General features: G+C 56.8%; 1 protein-coding gene across 3 annotated transcripts in view; it reads right to left on the bottom strand.

Moving 5' to 3' along the window:
• Positions 1-19,020, bottom strand: part of Afap1 (actin filament associated protein 1) — a 116,233-nt gene that overhangs the window by 23,770 nt on the left and 73,443 nt on the right. For all 3 annotated transcript variants that reach the window (XM_013506784.1, XM_013506786.1, XM_013506787.1), the window contains 3 exons: positions 10,352-10,447; positions 8,120-8,198; positions 2,550-2,699 (listed from right to left, as the gene is read on the bottom strand). In XM_013506784.1, the coding sequence (XP_013362238.1) occupies positions 2,550-2,699; positions 8,120-8,198; positions 10,352-10,447 (325 nt within the window). The remainder of the gene's footprint in view (positions 1-2,549; positions 2,700-8,119; positions 8,199-10,351; positions 10,448-19,020) is intronic.

Raw genomic sequence — 19,020 nt, 5'->3', positions numbered from 1 at the left:
GGCCCTGGTCGTCACCTCTGGGGTCTGTGAATCCAGCACCAGGGATGCCAAGGCGTGGCCAGGTCAGGGCCTGGGCCCCAAAGAACTGGAGGTTGCGGCTTTGGGGAGCCGCATAGCTGGCTGGTCCTTAAGCGATCTGCTCTTAGTTTTATTGGTTTTGAGGCTTTTTGATCCCATTTCTATTGTGGTAGGGTGCTACTGCTCCTTTAAAATTTGGGGATTTCAGCTCAGTGGTTTCGGGTTATTTCTGCTCCACATTCTAAAGAAGGAAATCTTTCTCAGCACCACGGCACAGTTGCATGAGAAGGCTTCAGTAAAACTATAAAGTTAACTTTACAAGGCAGGCATGGTGTCCATACCTGTAATCCCAGCACTCTGGGAAGCTGAGGCCAGAGAGTCACAAGTTCAAGCTCAGCCCGGACAACTTAGTGACTTCGAGAGACCCTGTCTCTCTAGAAAATAATCTCTAGAGATATAGGTCAGTGTGAAGAACCCGGTTCAACTCCCAGTAACACACACACACACACACACACACACACACACACTTAATTCACAGGCACAGACTAAATAAGAAGTGTAGGCTGAGGGGCAGACACAAACCCCCCTACAGCCAGCTGTCCCCATGTCTGACGTCTCTGGTGGCAGGCCAGGTGGCTCTGGAATTTAGGCAGCTGTAGGAGGAAGGCAGAGAAGGGAGTGGCGGGCCCACCCGAGAGGGACCTTGCTTTGGTCACACGTGACTAAAAGGTGGGCCTGAGCACACTGTCAGGACTCCTTTGGAAGCAGCTGGGAGGAGCTGGGCCCCAAGACATCCACAGAGCAGCAGGCGCGGTCAGAGTGTGCAGCACTGCCCACGGCCAGCATGGTGCCGATGCCCACGGCGCCACTGCTGACCCAACGTGTGGCCTCCCAGGCCAGCAGGGAGTTGTGGGACGAACACACGGACATGGGGCTCTAAGCCTGTGCCCTCTAGGGCTGGCTTGCTCCTGATTGCTGAGATGTGGTTGGGACCCAAAGTGACAGGTGTGTCACCTCCCCAAATGTCCACTAAAGTCCTCTCATGGGAAGTGTCGTGTCCACAGGGCACAGCACGGTGGCACCCCCTCATCATTCCCGCTCCATCCACAACAGGCCACCTGGGCTACCCACAGCGTGTTCCCTGCTCCGGAGAGCGAATCCAGAGGAGACTGGGAAACTGCCCCAGCTGCCCTCGATCAAGAACAAGTTCACCAGACCCCAGCTGCCCGCACAGTGACACCAGTCTGCCCAACCCAACCGAGGGTGGTCACTTCTCTGGACTGTCCGGGGGGACACCTTCAATTCATAAGGCTGACACCACGGCCTCCCGCAGGACCTCACTGCGTCCACGAGAGGTGGATGCTACGCAGGGCTGGAGGACACGGACGCCTGTGCTGCTGGGAGGGTGCGGAGACTCACCGTCTTGCCCTGGGACAGCTTGGTAGAGGCTCCTGCGGCCCTCGCCCACCCTGCATACTCGGCCTGTGCCGCCTCCCACGGGCTCCACCTGGACGCTTCCTTCCAGTAAAGGCTCACGGGCAGGGACAGCAGCACTCGGGACAGATCACCCAAGGGTAAATACGCCAGTGGGGAGGGCCCGAGCGACACACCTGTGGCCTCCCAAGGAAAGTGCCGTGCCTCGGACACGATGGGTCCTCGGTGAAAGCGTGGCGGGGCCCCGAGGGAGGGGTGCAGGTGCAGACAGAACAACAGGAGCGATGGTGTGCGCTGCGGGACACTGACGTGCAGCCAGTGCTCTGACAACGTCCTGGGCGACGGGTCAGCGGTCGAGCACCCGCCTAGCACGCGGAAGACCCGGGTTTAACCCCAGCGTGGTCTAAGCGACGAGGCCGAATGCCCGTCTATAGCTTTCCTCCCAAAGCAGCGGCACGATCCTTCTAAAGCTGGCCGCTGAGAAACAGAGCTCTCAGCCCCCGCCAGAGGCTGCCCCATCGGCCCGCCCCGGGCCCCCCACTGACTGCCCCTCCTGTGACCGATCAGACCAAGGACAGGTGCTGCCTCTTCGAGTCTGTGCTCTGCACCTGTCTAGGCCGACCCACGGGAGGGCACAGCCATTCCGGTCACAGTCGTGCACCACAAGCCCAGCGCACGCCCGGGAAACAGTGCACGCCTGAAGGCCGCGCGGGTCTGCGCCCACACGGTGCCACTGGGTGGAGACTGAAGTTTGGAAGTGTTACCGTGGAAGACGTCGGGGTTCTCCCTGCAGCCTGCGGGAGCGCCCCATCTCAGTCCCACAGCTCTGCAGCTCTGCACGCCCTCCCTCACAAAGCCCCAGCTGCTCTGGGCTGGCAGTGCTGGAGAGGAACCGGGAGGAGCTCACCGGGCCTGTCATCTGGCAAGAAGTTCGGGATCACCCCAAGCCCGTGATGCCACTCATTACGGCAGGAAAACTGCATTCCCCACGACCCAGACGCCCACAGCACACTGCGGAAGCCCCCGGGGCCCAGGCGTGGGGACCCTGCATGGGGACCCTGCAGCCCGCCCACCGGCTCCTGGGGCCCGCGTCTCACCACAGGTGGGCACGTCCTCCTCGGCGGACGAGGTCTGCTCGTCTGTGGACGGCTTCTTCTTCCCCAGCCCGATGATCTTGGTGATCTTCTTCCCAGTGACTTTCGGCGCCGTCCCCTTCGCCTCCGACTTGGCGCTCTTCTTCCGCTTCACTGTCAACAACAAAGCCAAAAACGCTGACGAGAAAAGAAGGCAGAAAGCACCACACGTCCCCCGACGCTTGCACTTCAGGCCCCCGAGCGCCTCCACGCCGGCTGCGGGCGCGGATGTGGGGACCCACACCACACAGGGTCACAGGACTGCTCACAGGCACTGGGCTCCCCCGCAGGCCCGGCACACACAGGCATTCGGGCATACTCGCACCTATCACAAGCATCACACACCCCTCAACAAGCACTGCAGGCACACGCGTGCACCACAAACAATACGGTGTGCACACGGACATACTCGTGCACAAGCAACACACACACGTGCACGCATTCTCAGGCACACGCACACAGAGGGCGTACAACGTGACAGTGACGCACGGAGGTCACGCAGGGCTGTGCAGGCGAGTGGTGCCCTCGTGCCCGAGCGCCTGCCCTTAGCTCAGCACTCACTGCAGGGACTCAGCCCGCCGACCCCGGGAAGAGCCGGCCAGGCGGAAGAGGACTGCTGGAAAGCAGGGCCCCAGGGGCACAGGGCAGAGGTGCTGCCTGGCCCGAAGGCGCATCTGCAGCACCGGGGTGCTGGGTCCTCCCGGGGCCCCCAGCCCATCTGCTGGGCCCTCGCTCTGCCCGATGTGGGGCTCTCGGGCCCGCACTGCCTTCCTGCCCACAGTGCTGTGCTGTTAGGATCGACTGCACAGGAAGGGCTTCTGGCTTCCCTCGAGCCTGGGCCTGGTCACACGCAGACACTAGTGCATGGTGTCCACGTGGGCATCATCAGCACCTGGAGCCCACGTGGACCGGGGCAGCTCCCAGGTGAGAGGGGCTCATGCTGGGGGGCCCTGGCCCCCAGGCTCAGCATCTCCGTAAGAAGAGACCTGCACAGGAGGAGCAGGTGAGGACGCACCGAGCACACGGCCACCTGCCACGGAAACCACCCAAAGTGACAGGTGTGTCACCTCCCCAAATGTTCACTAAAGTCATCTCATGGGGAGTGTCATGTCCACAGGGCACACCTCTGAGCCAGACAGCGGGCGCCTGCGGTCTCACCCATGGCCTGTGGAGCTCTGCCCTGGCAGCCTGAGCTGCCTAATGCGACACAGTCCTATCAGCTGTGTATTAGTTTAAATGAAGCAAGTCGCGCCCTCACATGATCTCAGGAATGACGCACACAGGAATGCCACCCCTGCCTCTCCCACGGTCTCGTGCACACCAGGAAGCACCGAAAACCCAGTGCCCCGGCAGGGACAGCTCGGCTGCTCTGACTGCAGCTCCACCAGACCAAAACGGAAGGCACCGTGACAGCTGCGCCCTACTGTCGGCAAAGCGCCTGCAGCGTGTCTTCTACCTCCGCCTCGTCCAGCGAAGCTCTGCCTGGCGCCACGGCCAGGACAGCGGTGCCCAGCAGGGCACAGCACCCCAGCACCCTGCTCGGCCCTGGAGCTGGGCTGTTGGGCCCCTCAGCTGCCCTGAGATTGGCTCCTGCCGGGAACACACTTGCGGACTCCACTACAGAGCTGTAGGGGGACGGCCAGCGCCCTGGACTCCTCAGCTGCTCGCCGACTGACTTCTGCAACAGGAGGGGCTGGTTCACCCTCGTGGGAAGGAAGCCCCCAGACCCTCTGCAGCTGCTATTTGGCTCGAGCAAGGCAGAGCCAGGTGCCCGTCACGGAATTAGGGAACAGTGCCTGACACTCAGAGCTCAGCTCCAGGCAGAGGGCGGCAGAAGTGTGCAAGGACTCGAGCGGGAGCTGGGACACGGGTGACAGAGGCGCCCGAGGCAAAGCACACTCTGCTCCGCTCACAGAGCCAAACATCGCCAGCCAGTCCCAGAGAAACGGGAATCCAGATGCTTTTCCCTGTCGCAGTGGGAGAAAGGTTGGGGACTACTCCACCAGCTCCGGACCCAGCACGTCCCCCTCGGGCCCTGCCTGAGGACCAGGGGTGTGCGGCGCTGGCTGTCCCACCACTGCCACGTGTCAGGGATCGGAACCTCACTCCTCCCTCACGTCCCCTCGGTATCAGAGCCACCCTAACAGGCTCTCCTTCAGGGTCGTGTGTATGTGTGTGTGTGTGTGTGTGTGTGTGTGTGTGAGAGAGAGAGAGAGAGAGAGAGAGAGAGAGAGAGAGCGCATGCACAGCAACACACAATACTAGGCCTTGGGCTCAGGGCCTTCACACTGAGCCATATCCCAGCCCTTTTTTTTTCTTTCTGGTACTGGGAATCAAACTCACGACCTTGCGCTTGCCAGGTAGGTGCTGTGCTGCTGAGCTAAATCCCCAGCCCCTATCCCAGCCCTTTTAATTTTTTTTTTTTGAGTCTCACTAAGTTGCTAAGTCACCCAGGTTGAACTTGAATGTGTGATCCTCCTGCTTCAGCCTCCTAGACTGCTGGCACTGCAGGTGTGTGCCACCAAGCCTGGCTCACACTGCACTGGTGTTGGAACCAGAGGGCGCCCACCTCAAAGGAAGAAGCAGGAGTCTCAGAGCCACACTCCTGGCTCTGGCCATGGGCACTGTGGACGGCTGCAGGCTTTGAGTGTGACCCGAATGTTGGGGCACAGCTGTCGGGGTTCAGGCTTTCTCTACTGGGCCAGCAGAGAAGCCCACACAAGTCAGACCTGAAATCTCCCCTCAGCAAGCAGCCGAGAGCAAGAGGAGATGGAGGTTAGGATGAAGCACCAGCTCCTCCGGCGACTTTAGTGTCTGCCGGGAGCCAAGCACCACACCAGGGAAAGGCAAGGCCTGGGCCAGGTCACCTTTCGTCCCAAGGACAGAGGCTGCTTGGTCAGCGGCAAACGGGGATGTCAGACACTGACAGGCTCACCTGCAGGGGGTGCAGACAGATCCACTACTGTGGAGTCCCCTCACTCAGGTACATCGGGGGAAGAAATAATAGAAAAGGGGCAGCCAGCGTCTCACACACCTCAGCGGCACGGCAAGGGCCAGACCCAGAGCCCACCTGCCTTCCCAGCACTTGGAAGGCTGAGGCGGGAGGACAGCTTGAACCCACAAGATTGAGACCAGCCTGGGTGACAGAGTGGGACTGCCCCTCAAAACAAAACAAAATCCCCCCAAAAGAAAAATAAACAACAACAAAAAAACACAGTGAAGTGGAACATGGAAATGTAATTTTGCTTCAGGACAAAACAAAGATAGCATTGCAGTTTAGACTGCACATAATTAATGTCCCCGTGGGAGACACAGATAATACGTTTCACTGACTGGCTTCCGACAGACAGGACTAAAATTATACGCAGACCAAACTGGAAAGCCACGTGTGGGGGCGCAGACGGCACGACCTTCCAGACTGACCCGTCCGGTGTGACGGTCCCCATGGGTTCGGGGCTGGTCGCCTTCCAGGCCTTTCATGCTAGCCACAGAGGGCATGTGGCCTGGGCGTGGATTCGTGACCCTTGCAGCCAAGGTATGGGCCTTAGGAGCGCACAAAGGTTTGGTTTCCTCCAACACCCACCCTCACCTCGGACGTTAGCGTCCAGCGCGGATGGGGAGAGGACCTGTGTGAGACACACACCTGCCCCAGGGTCGGCGCTCACAATACGTGAACGACCCAAGCTCATAAAGCAGAAACACACCCGGGAAAGTACGAGAGGAGACAGGAGGCTCACCAGGGAGCAGATGGGGCGGCTCATGGCGCCGGTCACCAAGGAAACCACGGCCGCCACACACCGGCGAAGAAGGACACGGAGCCGGAGGACGGGCCGGGCTGGTAGGGTGCGTAAGACTTAGCCACTCGCGTGCGCAGGCGAGCGACACGGAGCCATGTGTCCACACCAGGGTGTCCAGAACAGCTCTATACACAGTGACCCCGGTGCCCTGCGCTGGCACCGGTGCACCGCTGTGTCCGCCACGGGAGGGCGCGGCGGCAGGAAGCGGCTGTGCGCCGGCGCCCACTGCAGCACGGGAGGCGGGCGGACGCGGCCTTAGGAGAACCAGCCCAGCTCAGAGCTGCCACCGCGGCCTTGGGGCTCAGAGCAGGGACAGCACTTGCCAGGGGCGGTGCGGCGGAGGCCGTGGGGACGCGAAGAGTGCAAGCCACACCTGGGTGAGAGGTGTTGTCTGACTGGCAGTGGTGACACACCCACAGTGTTTACCAAGACCCGCAGAAGTGCAGGCCCAAACAGGAGAATTGTACTGTGATATAATCTGTACTTCTATAAGCCTGAGCTTAAAAAGTGTTTCCACCATCTGTCCATCTGTGTTCCCAGATTACTCACAACAACCCTGAGGCAAGTGGCCCTGATGGCGCATCCCTGACAGATAAATGGATGAGGGAAATGTGGTCACTCTGTATAATGGAATATTACTCAGCCCTAAAAAGGAAGGGAATTCTAATATCCACTGCAATGTGGATGAACCCTGACGACATCATGGTAAGCGAGTGAGCCAGTGACAGAGGGGCCAGATCCTCAGGCGCCTTCCACGAGGTCCTAGAGCAGCCAGATCCAGAGACAACACAGTGGTGGCTTGCGGCTCAGGATGGGGGTGGGGGTGGGGGGGTCACGGAGTTTCTGTCCGGGAAGCTCTGGCGATGGATGGGAGCTGCTCAACAATGAGAATGTGTCTGAGGCCACCGAACAGCACACGTGAAATGGGTTAAGAGGTGAGTTCCATCACGTGTGTTTTGCCATAATATTTTAAAAAATTAAATACACAACTTATGTGACGACAACGATTTGCAGTATAACAACCACTGGTGAATTCCTACAATCCTGTCTAGTGAAACTATGTATTGTCTCTAATCTTCTTTTAAATTATTATTTTCTTATTCCCTTTAATGATTTGATCAACCTTCTATTCTTACATCTGGTAATCTGAGCAACTTCGCTGAACATAACAATATGTAATATAACAACCACTGTTAATCCCTATCATTTGGTTTGGAACCCCATATCATTTTTAATGTCCTTGTGTTGTTTTGTTTGTATTTTGCTATTATTCTTTTTCTGTACTATTTTCTTTGAAATAAAAATTTAAAAAAATTAAATATAAGTAAAACAAGGACCTCTTCAGACAATCTTTTTTCAAACAAAAAGCTTCACAAACCTGTGAGTTTGGCCCCTTCGTGTGAAGGTGAGGAAGCTGAGCCTTATAACTGAGAAAGCTTGGGCAGAATCTCATGCCAAGCAAGGGCGGTGCTCCGGGGGGCGCGGGGCTCGGCTTTCTGGTCTCATTACCCAAAGCTCTTCCCGGAAATCAGGCCTCGCAGCCACTGCCCGAGGCAAACCTGAGCGCACCCCAGTGGTCACTCAGGGGAGGAAGCAACTACCACGCTCACCAGTGTGAACTCTTCGGGCCACCGCCACGCGGCAGGACACGGGACAGTGACACGTGCACGGCCGAGGCACCCGAGGTGCGTCTCACAATCACACCTGCCTCACGGCGTCGGGCACAGTGGCGCTCACCTTGCTCCTTCCCGTTGCAGGCGACCCCGTTCTCCATGGCGCCCTCCCCGTCCGAGCTGGGCCTCTCCGAGGACAGCTTCTGGAAGCACACAAAGGGCTGGGTTACTCCTCCGCAGCCACGGGAGCAGCCGCGCAGGGTGGGTCAACCTACAAAGCGAAGGGAATGTGGGCCGAAGCCGCAGCAACACACGCAGAGCCGGGCTTCACCCCGCCTCAGCCTGGCTCGTGAGGTTATCACGAAAGCCTTAAAAACACCAGAAATGAAGAAAAGCAACTGGCTGTGACAGGACCCTGCCTATTTCATTCAAATAATTTTTTTCTTGCAAACAATTTTTGAGAACATATTACGATCACAAAAAAATTCCCTCGTCGAGCCATATTATCCTTGCATAAATTAAATATTCATTCCATCATCCATTTAATTTCCTCCTGCCACTCACTAATAATTGGAGCCAGACACAAAGGAAACCCGTGCGTGACTCCTAGGACGCTGGCGGGGCCGGGGGTGCTGGCCGAGGAGGGAGCCTCTGCCTGTGACCCCACAAGGGCCGCGGGCGAGGAACTGGGGATGAGAGGGCACCCGCCACCGACGCGGCCTCAGAACCCAAAATCCGGGAAGGCGAAGAGCGAGTTCTGAGGGTGCAGGAAAAGAACACCGTGCACTGCGACCGGAAATGACAGCACAGTGAGGTTTTAGAAAAGCACCCGGATTAGCTACGTGAGTCAAACTCCTAGAAAACAAAACACAACACAGCACAGCACAGCTCTATCCTTCGGTCTAGGACTTCAGCTCCCAGGAAAATCTTCTCGCACAATAGGCAGAGATGCCACGAAGATTTATGCAAAAAATGTCCACTACGGGGCTGTTTTAAACAGCAGAGTGGAGAACACTGCAATGGGAGTGGACAGGACAGGGGCAAGCGGACAGTCCGCGCGTGTCCTATGCAGCTGCTCGTGATGATGTGGGGAGAAAGCAGCGTAAGGAATTGGATGCGTAAGATCACCCGGACTGTAAGAGCAAGGCAGCACAGGAAAAGGCTGGTTTACGTGTGCAGTGCGTGGGGGAGGGGCACTCCCCCATGGGGCAGACTCAGCGGGACTTTTTACTCCCTATTTGTGTTTCTCAAAACTTTCTGCATTTTCCACAAAGAGCAGGAATGTGTGCTATCCTCAGGAGAAAAAGTGTCCTGTCAAGGCATCAGATGGCGAGTTCTGTGTGTGAGCCTCAGGGGTGTTTCCAGATGGTTTAAATGGGCGGATTCTGGGCATAGGCCCTCCACAATGTGGGTGGGCCTTGTCCAATCAGGTGAAGGCCGTGGTAAGAGAACAGGAAGGCCCGCCTCCCTGGGGGAGGGAACTGTCCAGCAGATGCACTGACTCATCTGCACTGGGGACCTCCCGGGTCTCTGCCCCTGGCCCACACTGCAGATGTGGACTCGCACCCGCTGTGACTGTGTGAGCCAGCTCCTTAGAACATCTGCTCCCACACACACGCACATCCATCGGTCCTGCTTCTCTGGGGAACTCTGATGAATGCAAGGATGGACAGAAGGGATCTGTTTGTCCCCTGGTCAGGGCTGAAGAGAGAGGCCTCCGAAAGTTCCTGGGGCTCAAGCCGGAAGCCATGGGTCTCCATGGGAATGGCCGGAAGGCACAGGTGGCACAGCCACACCAGTTCCATGCGTTCTGCTGAGGAGGAGTGGGCTCTGCCTTCCCAGAGAGTGGGCACGAAGGGCCGGGTCCCAGTCTGCAGGGAGCAAACCACTGGGAGGCTGGCTTAGCGGGCTGGAGGAGCCAGCCCTGGCCTCAGCCCTGCTCTGTACCAGACCCTCTGCACCTGTAAGCCTCCTCCTCACCCATGGCAGAGGAGAGCAAAATTAACCACAGCCTGAGAACTGACCACCCGGCTTAGCCCAAGGGGGCATTTCAGCGGGCAGGAAGCAGGGCTGTACTGTTTTCCACCCAGAAATGCTAAACTCGGGGAATGTTGTTAAATTGCAGGCTGATTTTGAATGTTCCCGACACAGTGAAATAGTAACTGTCTGGGGTGGTGGATTTGCTGAACATCCTGGGACGCCTGTATTAACAGGTCACGCTGCACCCTGTAGGAATGTACAGTTGTACTGTGTGCCTCCACCAAGAGTCGAAGTCCACCTTCAGAACTTAGAACACTTTCTGCGGGAGACCCAGCTCGGCCACTGTGTCCCCTTTGTGGAAGACCTGGTCTGTTACCTTCTCCAGCTCCGCCTTCTGCACCGGGGCGCTGGCCGGGACCGGGCATTCCAGGTCTGCGGGGCCACTGCAGCCGCTGTAGGCTTCTTTGATCACCTGCAGGAAGCAGAGACATTGACAGAGTCCACCGAAGGCAGAGACAGCACGGAAGCAGCCTAATCAGGAGAGGACAGGTGGGCATACAGGGTGGCAGGGACTCCATGGGGTCAGAAGCACCTGGCACGTGAAGCAGCAGGGTGGCTGTGCGTTCGTTCCCTCACTGAACCCTCCGCGCAGTTCTGGGAGACAGCAGAACAGTGCCCGGAGGCTCCTGCTCTTGTGGAGCTCACCCCATAGCATCCAGGTCTCATCACAAACATTAAGAGCTTTCAAACACGAAGCTGCTGGGGGGCAGCGGAAGAGCTGCAAAGATAAAGGAGGGGGAGGGTGGCTCCCTAATAAGATCGAGAGACCTAGAGCCCTCCCTGGGGGACTCACCGGCACTGGGAGCCAGGAGGCTCTGGCCTTGTGACTGGCAGAAAAGGGGCACAGAGGGTACGGCTGGTGCCAAGGCCAGGATGGGTGGGAGGTGCTCACGGAGAACTCGTGGCTTTCTGTCGTGCTCAGAAACTCCCCCAGAAACATCAGGAAGATGGGCCTTTAGCAGGTGGTTAGGACAGGAGGGTTCTGTCCTCACGAATGGGCTCAGAGCCCTAGAAAAGAGCTTAGGGTTCTATTTGCCTCCTCTTGGCCCTTCTGACATAACACGCAGGGCATGGTGACCAGGCACGGTCCACGAAGCAGAGAGCAAGCCTTCCCCAGCCCCATCCCCTGGCACCTGGCCTTGGACTTCCCAGGCTCTAGAACCGTGAGAAACGAATGCCTGTTATTTATAAAGATCCCACTTTAAAGTCTTTCCTTACAGAAGCAACCAGCACTGAGACACCTAAACGCCTGATGCAGCGCACATCCAATTACTATAAGGCTAGAGACAGCTCTCTGGTTGTTTCAGGAAGAAAGTATTATGCAGGAGCAAAAGAAAAGAGGGCAGGGAAAACGGACACCTGCAGCAGCTGAGAAGAGGCAGTGGTGAGGGCAGACAGACGGACGGACGCAAGGCCCTGGGAGGAAGCAGCGTTGGGTCTTGCTGGGTAAGATCAGCCGGAGAGGGAGCCGCCTCCAGCAAGTCGCCTGAATTTCTGTTCTCAGCAACACAGGCTGATGCTGTGCATGCAGATGCAGAAGATGAACTGGGCTGCAGGGAGAGCAGCCAGGCAGATCTCCAGTCACAGCTGGAATTAAAGTGGGGGTCACAGGCAGAAGGGTGCCCACAGCCAGGGCCTGGTGAGTCGGTCAGGGGAGACTGCAAGATAGCGATGAGGAGGAGGAAGTCCAAGGCCCACCTCTCCTGGCACGGAAGGGGGACTTCGAGAGGAGAAGCAGTGACAGAGACCGAGGGGTGTAGCAGGGAGAGGGGGCGCGTGTGGGAGCCGACAGCAGCTGGCAGCCCTGGGAGCGGCTTCCGCAGAAGGGCGGCAGAGAGACCCAGGCGGGGAAGCGACCACAGCAAAGCGCTGTTCTCATGTTCAGCCTTTCACCACCAGATCGGCAGGCAGAGCTCCCTATTCGGGGATTCAGAAAGCCTCCTGCTGGCTGAGTCGCTTCCTCAGTGAATTACAAGGTGAGACCACCAGTGCCTCGCTGCGTGGCCTCGGAGGGAAGGACTTAACCTCTCTGAATCTGTTTCTTTGCTGGCAAAGGAGTCAAGATGATCTGTCTTGCAGAACGCAGGCTAAAAGAGTGAGGCCCTATGTGCAAGATGCCTTAGCCGGCACCTGGCACAGACACCTTCAATGCCCGGCGCCACCGTGATCACCCGCACCAGTAGGACCCGTGCCCAAAGAAAACCAGCGTGGGCTGGCCTCCGGCAGGAGGGGCCTTCACGGCCACCCCAGCTGGTGACCCAGTCATTCCTTCATCACTGTGGAGCTCGCAGAATGTGCAGGCAGGGCGGGTCGTGGGGACACCCAGCACACGGGACAGAGACCCTCTTGTGCAGTTGGTGAGCAAATCTCTCAAAATGCCACCTATTCTTTCTGGAGCTAAGCTGCTATTTGAGTCAAACCCAAGCTGCTTCCGGCAGAAGCCCCAAATATCCGAGCAGCCCTGCAGCCAGATCTCGGCAGGCGGCTCTGAATTCTTGGCTCGGCGTGCTCTGGCGCTGGGACCCCACCCAAGAACTGACCGGGCCAGGGTCATTTCACCGCTCCTGGGTCATTTCGCCGCTCGGCTGTTTCACGGGAAAGCAGCACAGCGGTGCCCGCATCTGGATGAGGACACACGAAGCCGAGGAAGGAAGCAGAGGACAGCAGCTTCCTCCTTGCGAATCCAGAGGTGCACAAGCCTGACATACGCGACACTAGGTCCTGTCGGAGACCTGCGCCCTCCCAAGGCAGCCGAGGCCAAGGTCGGTGTCTCTCTTCCTGTTGATCACTTCCGCACTGATTTCTCTCTTGCAGTAATCTTTATCCCCTCCCCCAACACGACCATTAAAGCTCCGGGTAAGGAGGCCCAGTCTGGTCTGGTTTAAGAACGAGACTTGGTCCTTTCCCCAGGGAAGCAGCAGGACAGCACAGAGGCCCCTGGTGCCCCGCGCAGCCTGGGCTGAGCTCACCCACTCCCACACGTGCAGGGCAAGCACTGGCCATGCGCCTTGTGCCCCTCGTCTGACGGTGGCCCCTGGACTGGTGCAAAAACCCAGCGATGACAAAATCCAGCAGCAGTCCGCCCGTGGCCTGCAGAGGCAGTAGGTTAACCTCTGCCCTCTCCCACGACTGCAGCTTTGGTTAACGGATGCCCGGGTCAACAACACTGACGAACCTGGACTTGAGGACGTCTGCATCTGCACTAACCCTGCTCCCTGCTCCACAGAGCCTGCAAAGACCCGGATCTCAGCGTTTCAGGGCTTCTTTCTCTCTCCCCTTTGTTCTTAATCTGCTCCCCCCACCTCGCCTCTGGGGGTGCACAAGGGGTCCCCTATAGGAGGCGCCCATTCCCCTGCGACTAAAGATGGGCTCTGGCCTCCTGCTGTGTGTGAAGCAGTGTCCCAAAAGACGGACACACACTGAAGGTTTGGTGGCCAGGCTGTGACCATTAGGAGACAGATCCTTTACAGGGAGGGCCCCGAGGGGCAGCTCGTCACTAGGGCATCCCCTGGGGCATGGTGGCTGCAGCCCTTTCCTGCCTCTCTTTCTGGCTTCCTGGCCACAGTGAGGAGAGAGCAACCGGAAGCTCTGTACCCGGGAGCCAAACAGGCCTCCCTCCCTTAGAAACTGCCTCGGTGTGTGTCACAGCGACAGAGGGCTGGCTCACACACAGGGCCACGCGCACTGCACACGCCCGGATGGCCAGGGCAGCCTGGTTAGGACAGCTGGTGAGGAAGGGGCTGTGCCCTGGCCACACTTCACTTGCTGTCACCGCAGAGCCTGCGCCTGCTTGGGTCTGTGGCCCCACACCCAGCTCGCCGTGTGACTCACTCGGAGCGAGGGACGGAACCAGACTGGAGATTCACCCTCAGGAGAAAATGAACGAGTGAAAGGCAGTAGGAGAGAAATGAGGTGTCAGAAAACTAAATGGACCCCGTGACAAAGTCCTCCACGTTCTTCACAGCAATCTCCACAGGGACGGAAGTGTCTAAGAAAAAAGGGCATTGAGGAGGCCTCGTGGTGTACACGCTAGGACCTTCCCAGCTTCTCCTGCTCACGGGGCACCCAGCCCCCACTCCCCACCCAGCTCCCACTCCCAGCAGTGAGGCCACCCGGCCATCAGGCCTGCTCAGGCCAGCACCTGTGAGCAGCCCATGGAACTACCCTGCTGCGAATGCTGCAGGCTGGCCAGCCCCTCCCCCAGCTCCAACTCTGATTCCCTGCAGAGGGCAGTGACGAGACCCACAGTGCAGAGAAAGGGACGGGTGCCAGGGGGCTCAGGCCTGGCGCAGGGCAGCACGCTGGCACCTCGAGGCCCTGTCTCCCTGCAGGCTCAGCAGTGACGGTGCAAGGACACAGAGGGTGCCACGGGAAGACAAGAGTCCACCAGTGGGCGCCTCAGGCTGTGTCACACAATGTCCTTCTGCCCCGGGCTCATCTCACGCCAAGAGATACCTGCGGGTGAACTCAGAAAGCAGGAACACAGGCTTCCGACCCCGGCTCGGAGCAGCTGTGTACGTTAGTGCAGCTCTGTTCAAGGAGCGTGTTCTATAGAAGGTCAGTAGCATTCAAGAGGACTGCATCCCGATCCCAAGGCACAAGCCCTCCAGAAAACAAGCTGTTGTATGCTCTGTGGTACATTTGTTTGCTTTGAACTTGGGCCCTCCTCTCCAGAAACACAGCCTCTGCACATTTTTGAAGGAAACCTGACCACTGCGCTTCCGGGAATTTTGGCTCTTGGTCCTCTGTTTGACCTCTGCGTGATGGCTCATGCTTACAGCATCTGCGAGCGCGCGCACACACACACACACACACACACACACACACACGCACAGTCAGCTAATACAAGTGCTGGTGCTGAGGGGGCAGGGACAGGACAAGCAGCTTTGGAGGAAGTTCCTGAAGAGCTGTGTGCGAGGTCGTGGGTTAGCCAGGTGCCGCCTTCAGGTTATAGCACTGGACAAAGGTCTGAGTTTCTTACTAAAGCATTTTTTGCTCTTATGTTGCAGCTGTGTTTCTAACAAAAGCCCGAATCTCCAGTCTGGAGCTAACGGGTAACAGCGGATCGTGATAGTACAACAGCTGGCCTTTGTGTGAAGAAACGACTCCTGTTGGAGAACCATGAGGGCCTTCGCAGGGAATTAAAAGGGTGATGGGAACAATAGGCAGCTTTCATGTGCTAGCTGTTTATAATAGTTCTAAGAGTGTATTTAGATCATTTTTTTAATTTTATCTTTTTTATACTCCTGATATCTTTTTTACACTCTCTCCATGGGGCAGATGTAGTGGTCGATATGGAACACCCAGCTGAACTGAACCAGCACGGTGCTGGGTGCAGGTGGCCCACCTGAGGACTGCTGCCAGCAGCAGAAGAGGCAGAGCTGGAGAGGAAGTAGAGAGGTTGTTGGGAGCTGGTAGCAGCTGTTGGAAGCTGCTAGGGAGCTGCTGGTTCTCTTGGGCTATTCCGCTGGAGGACCTTGTCATGCTGGCTTTCCTGATGAACTCGGCTGTTCTCGTCGGAGGAGCAGCTCGGGACGTTGTTGTCACTGAGAATGGCCACAGTTCACTTTGGGGGAGCTCTGGTTCTCACTTTGAGCATCGCTTCCTGGCTCTGGAGGGAAGATGGTGCACTGCCAGTCTCCTGGAGAAGCTTGCTGCATTGGCTTTCCTGATGGGAACTCGACTTTCCTCATCATCAGAGGAGCCGGGACCTCACTGTTGCTGAGGTTGGCTGTGGCACTTTTGTGGGGCACTCTGGTTACTTTGAGCGTTGCTTCCTGGCTCCATATCAGATCCCTCAGCCGGCTTGTACAGACCCTTCCTCCCACTGGCACAGACTTTTTACCCTCCACTATTGATCTTTGGGCCTCCCCAGCGCAGGTCCACAAGACAGGCCCGCATGAGACATTGTCATGGGCTCTAGGCCTCCAGGTGGACTTGTGGAAGGCACTGTTATGGGCTCTAGGTCTTCAGCTGGACTCATGCAGGACATTACTGTAGGATCCAGGCCCTCAGGTGGATTCTCTGGTCTTTAGTGTGTGGACAGATTTCCTGCACTCACTTTTGTATATGATTCTTTGGGTGACTATTATAAATAATCTTATAAAACATGTGTCCTGTATTATATTGTTCCCCTCCCCAAACCCCAAACTATAACAACAGATAAAAAAGCGGTGGCTGACCCGACCATCGAGAGTTTAGGGGGGCCAGGGCACGCTCTGGGTTTCAGGTCCCTTGCCTGCTTTTCTGTCTGACACACCACCTTCCATCTAGGTGGAGCCATTTCTTTCATAACAGTTCTTTATTTACAAAAAAAAAAAGGCAGGGGAAGCTTGTCTCAATCATGAAGGTGTGGCCTCCACACAGAGAGACTGAAGCTGCGATGATGGCACTGACTCACTCCCACCCAACCGTCCTTACAAAGTCTGAGGTTACTTTGAAAAAACCAGCAAATAAGTAAGTAAGGATACAGAGGATCAGCACGTGACAGTTACAGACTGTCACAATCTACGAGTCTGTGCAAGCCAGAGCACACCGAACAACCCAAAGCACAGGTCCTTCGCTTGGGGACAGGGACCTGTCCCAGAACCCACCCTCCTCTGACAGTGTATCACATCTGCCTGTCCCCATGACGACAACTCACAGAAAGCCTGTGACTGCGACAGAGTTAAGAGAGATTTTTAAACACGGATGATTTTCCAAAGTCACTGACTGTTTAGTCAGCGATATGTCCCCAAATAAGCCATCAGCCAAAGAAACAGCAGTCAGAAAATATTCTGAACGGAATGATAACACAGGCACAAAACACAGGCCGTAGCTAGGGCTATGCGTGTAAGAAAACATAGTTTAAATGCATCTGCAAGAAAAAAGCTCTGTCTCCTTCTTCCCTATTATCTTTAATTTTGCTCTTTATTTATACCTTTGGTTTCTCAGATACGAGAGACCATGTGACAGTTAAGCCTGTGTGTTTGGCTGGGTTTTCATGACACCATGTGAGATGGCCTCCCTCAAACCTTGTTACAGTCTCAGCCTATTACCTGCCTGCTGTGAAAAAAAAAAAAGAAGAAGAAAAAAGGAAAATAAGAAAGAGGGGAAACACTGAAAACTTTGCTACCACGCTCTGCTGGCCACTCTGATACGCTGCCAGCAGGAGCGTGGTTCCTAGGAAGAGTGATTTAGCCCTGCATGGAGATTACAGGTGCTTAGAGCCTTCACGCGAGCAGTTAGGCTTCCTGGGAATTTAGGCTATATGACAAGAGCGTGAGGAGAATGCTCAGCGCTGTCTGGGCTGGGTGACCATGGCGTCTGCTGTCCCGTCAAACGACTGAGGCCAGTGCCCACGGCTGGGGACATCTGAAACGACGGCACCTACGTGATGAGACCCTGAAGGAAGAAGGGTCGGTGCTCTGCAGGGTAAAACCCCCGAGACACTTTGTTCTGGTGAAAATACTGGGGGGCTGAGGGCGATTCGGCCTGCCTTTCTGTCTGCTGGCACACGCGTGGACATAGCTCAATAAAGACCACTGCCCCACACGCTGGCAGCAGGGTAACGGCACAGCCCTGGAAAGCGACTGGGCAGAATCCAGTGAGGCTGTCGGTGTGCACACCCTAAACTCTGCAGCGCCCGTCCTGGAGAGGCCGTGACACGTGGGACTGCGGGGCACACGCACAAGGGTTTGTGTCCACCTGACAGCACAGAAAGGTGCCACGGGGCCTCGCAGGTGTAAGGCAATCCAGAGCCCTGCAGGCGCCACGGAGCTGGAAGTCATTCGCACAGAAAGGCTCGGCGATGAGGGTGCATACTGTCCCTGGCGCACCGTGCACAGGGAACAGCATTTTTTAAAATAATCAAGTTCAAGGTGAAAGTTCCCTTTGAGGGGGGAGAGAATTAAGCAGAGGAAGCACATTTCAAGCCCACCTGTAGGACTCTGGAACCTTAAAAAGATACAGCATCAGAAAAAGAAGATCTTGACATCCCTAATGAGTCTGAATCACTTAGCATCAATGTTTTAAAACTCTCTAAGTGATCGTGACAAGGCAATCAATCCGCTGGCTGCATCCAGGAGGAAAAGAAAATCAGACCGTCTGTCTCAGGGCTTGCTGGCCTGAGGTGATTACAGTCCAGTAACTGGAACTGCTTTTGTGACCGGACCTTCACTTCTAATCTGGACCCCTATGGTCCTGCACTGTCATGTTAGGGAGGTAACGGCACAAACATTAGAATAAGCAATCGATGTAAGTTCCTTGGAAAAAAATAATGTACTTTGTATTATCTACTCCTCTCTTCAGAACTACAGCAAGTGCTAAAAAGATTCTGCAATTAATTCCATGCGCAAAGAGAGCCACTACTCTAGTCAGCCAAGTGCCTCTGTCTGCACGGAGCTCCCAGCCGAGGGAGCAGGGTGCGGGATTATTCCTCTCGGCAGCAGCTTGGAAGAGTGTGGTTTCTGGTGATCTGACCGTCTGACTCCTGAGGACTTCCTGGCAGCCTGAGGGCAAGGAGGAGGGAGCCGCCAGGGCAGGCCCAGGAGCTTGGACAAGCTGGAAGGCAACGTCAAGTGCCGAAGCGGGGTCCATGCGGCCAAACGCGACCAGACAAGGACAACCATCAAGAAGGCACCTCCCGCCCCTCGGGCGCCCACACACTTTCTGCTAATAAGTCTGCCTGTGCCTTTCCAAAACAAGAGAGAGAGAAAAGGAGCAAGCAAGCTCCGCACTCAGCCGCCGCTGGCCTGAGATCGCAGGCAGGGGTGAGGGAGGACGGCAGCTGCCAGGCGAACAAGTGAACAGGATGGGTATGAAAGGCAGAGCCGGAGCAGCCATTGCCGACTCCCAGGTTGGCCCCGGCTGTCACACGGAACTGCTGACGGCCACGCAGTGTGCCGAGACTCGGAAGGGCCCTGAGATGGTGAGGGCACAGGGCGCATCTGTGGCACAGAGAGCTTCTCAGCCTGATGGGACGAATCCCCAGAGGACCATTCAGAA

Source organism: Chinchilla lanigera, unplaced genomic scaffold (genome assembly GCF_000276665.1).
Source record: "Chinchilla lanigera isolate Chin_1 unplaced genomic scaffold, ChiLan1.0 scaffold00113, whole genome shotgun sequence".
Lineage (NCBI taxonomy): Eukaryota > Metazoa > Chordata > Mammalia > Rodentia > Chinchillidae > Chinchilla > Chinchilla lanigera.
The sequence above is the reverse complement of the archived record's forward strand: the minus strand, read 5'-3'. Positions and strand labels throughout refer to the sequence as shown.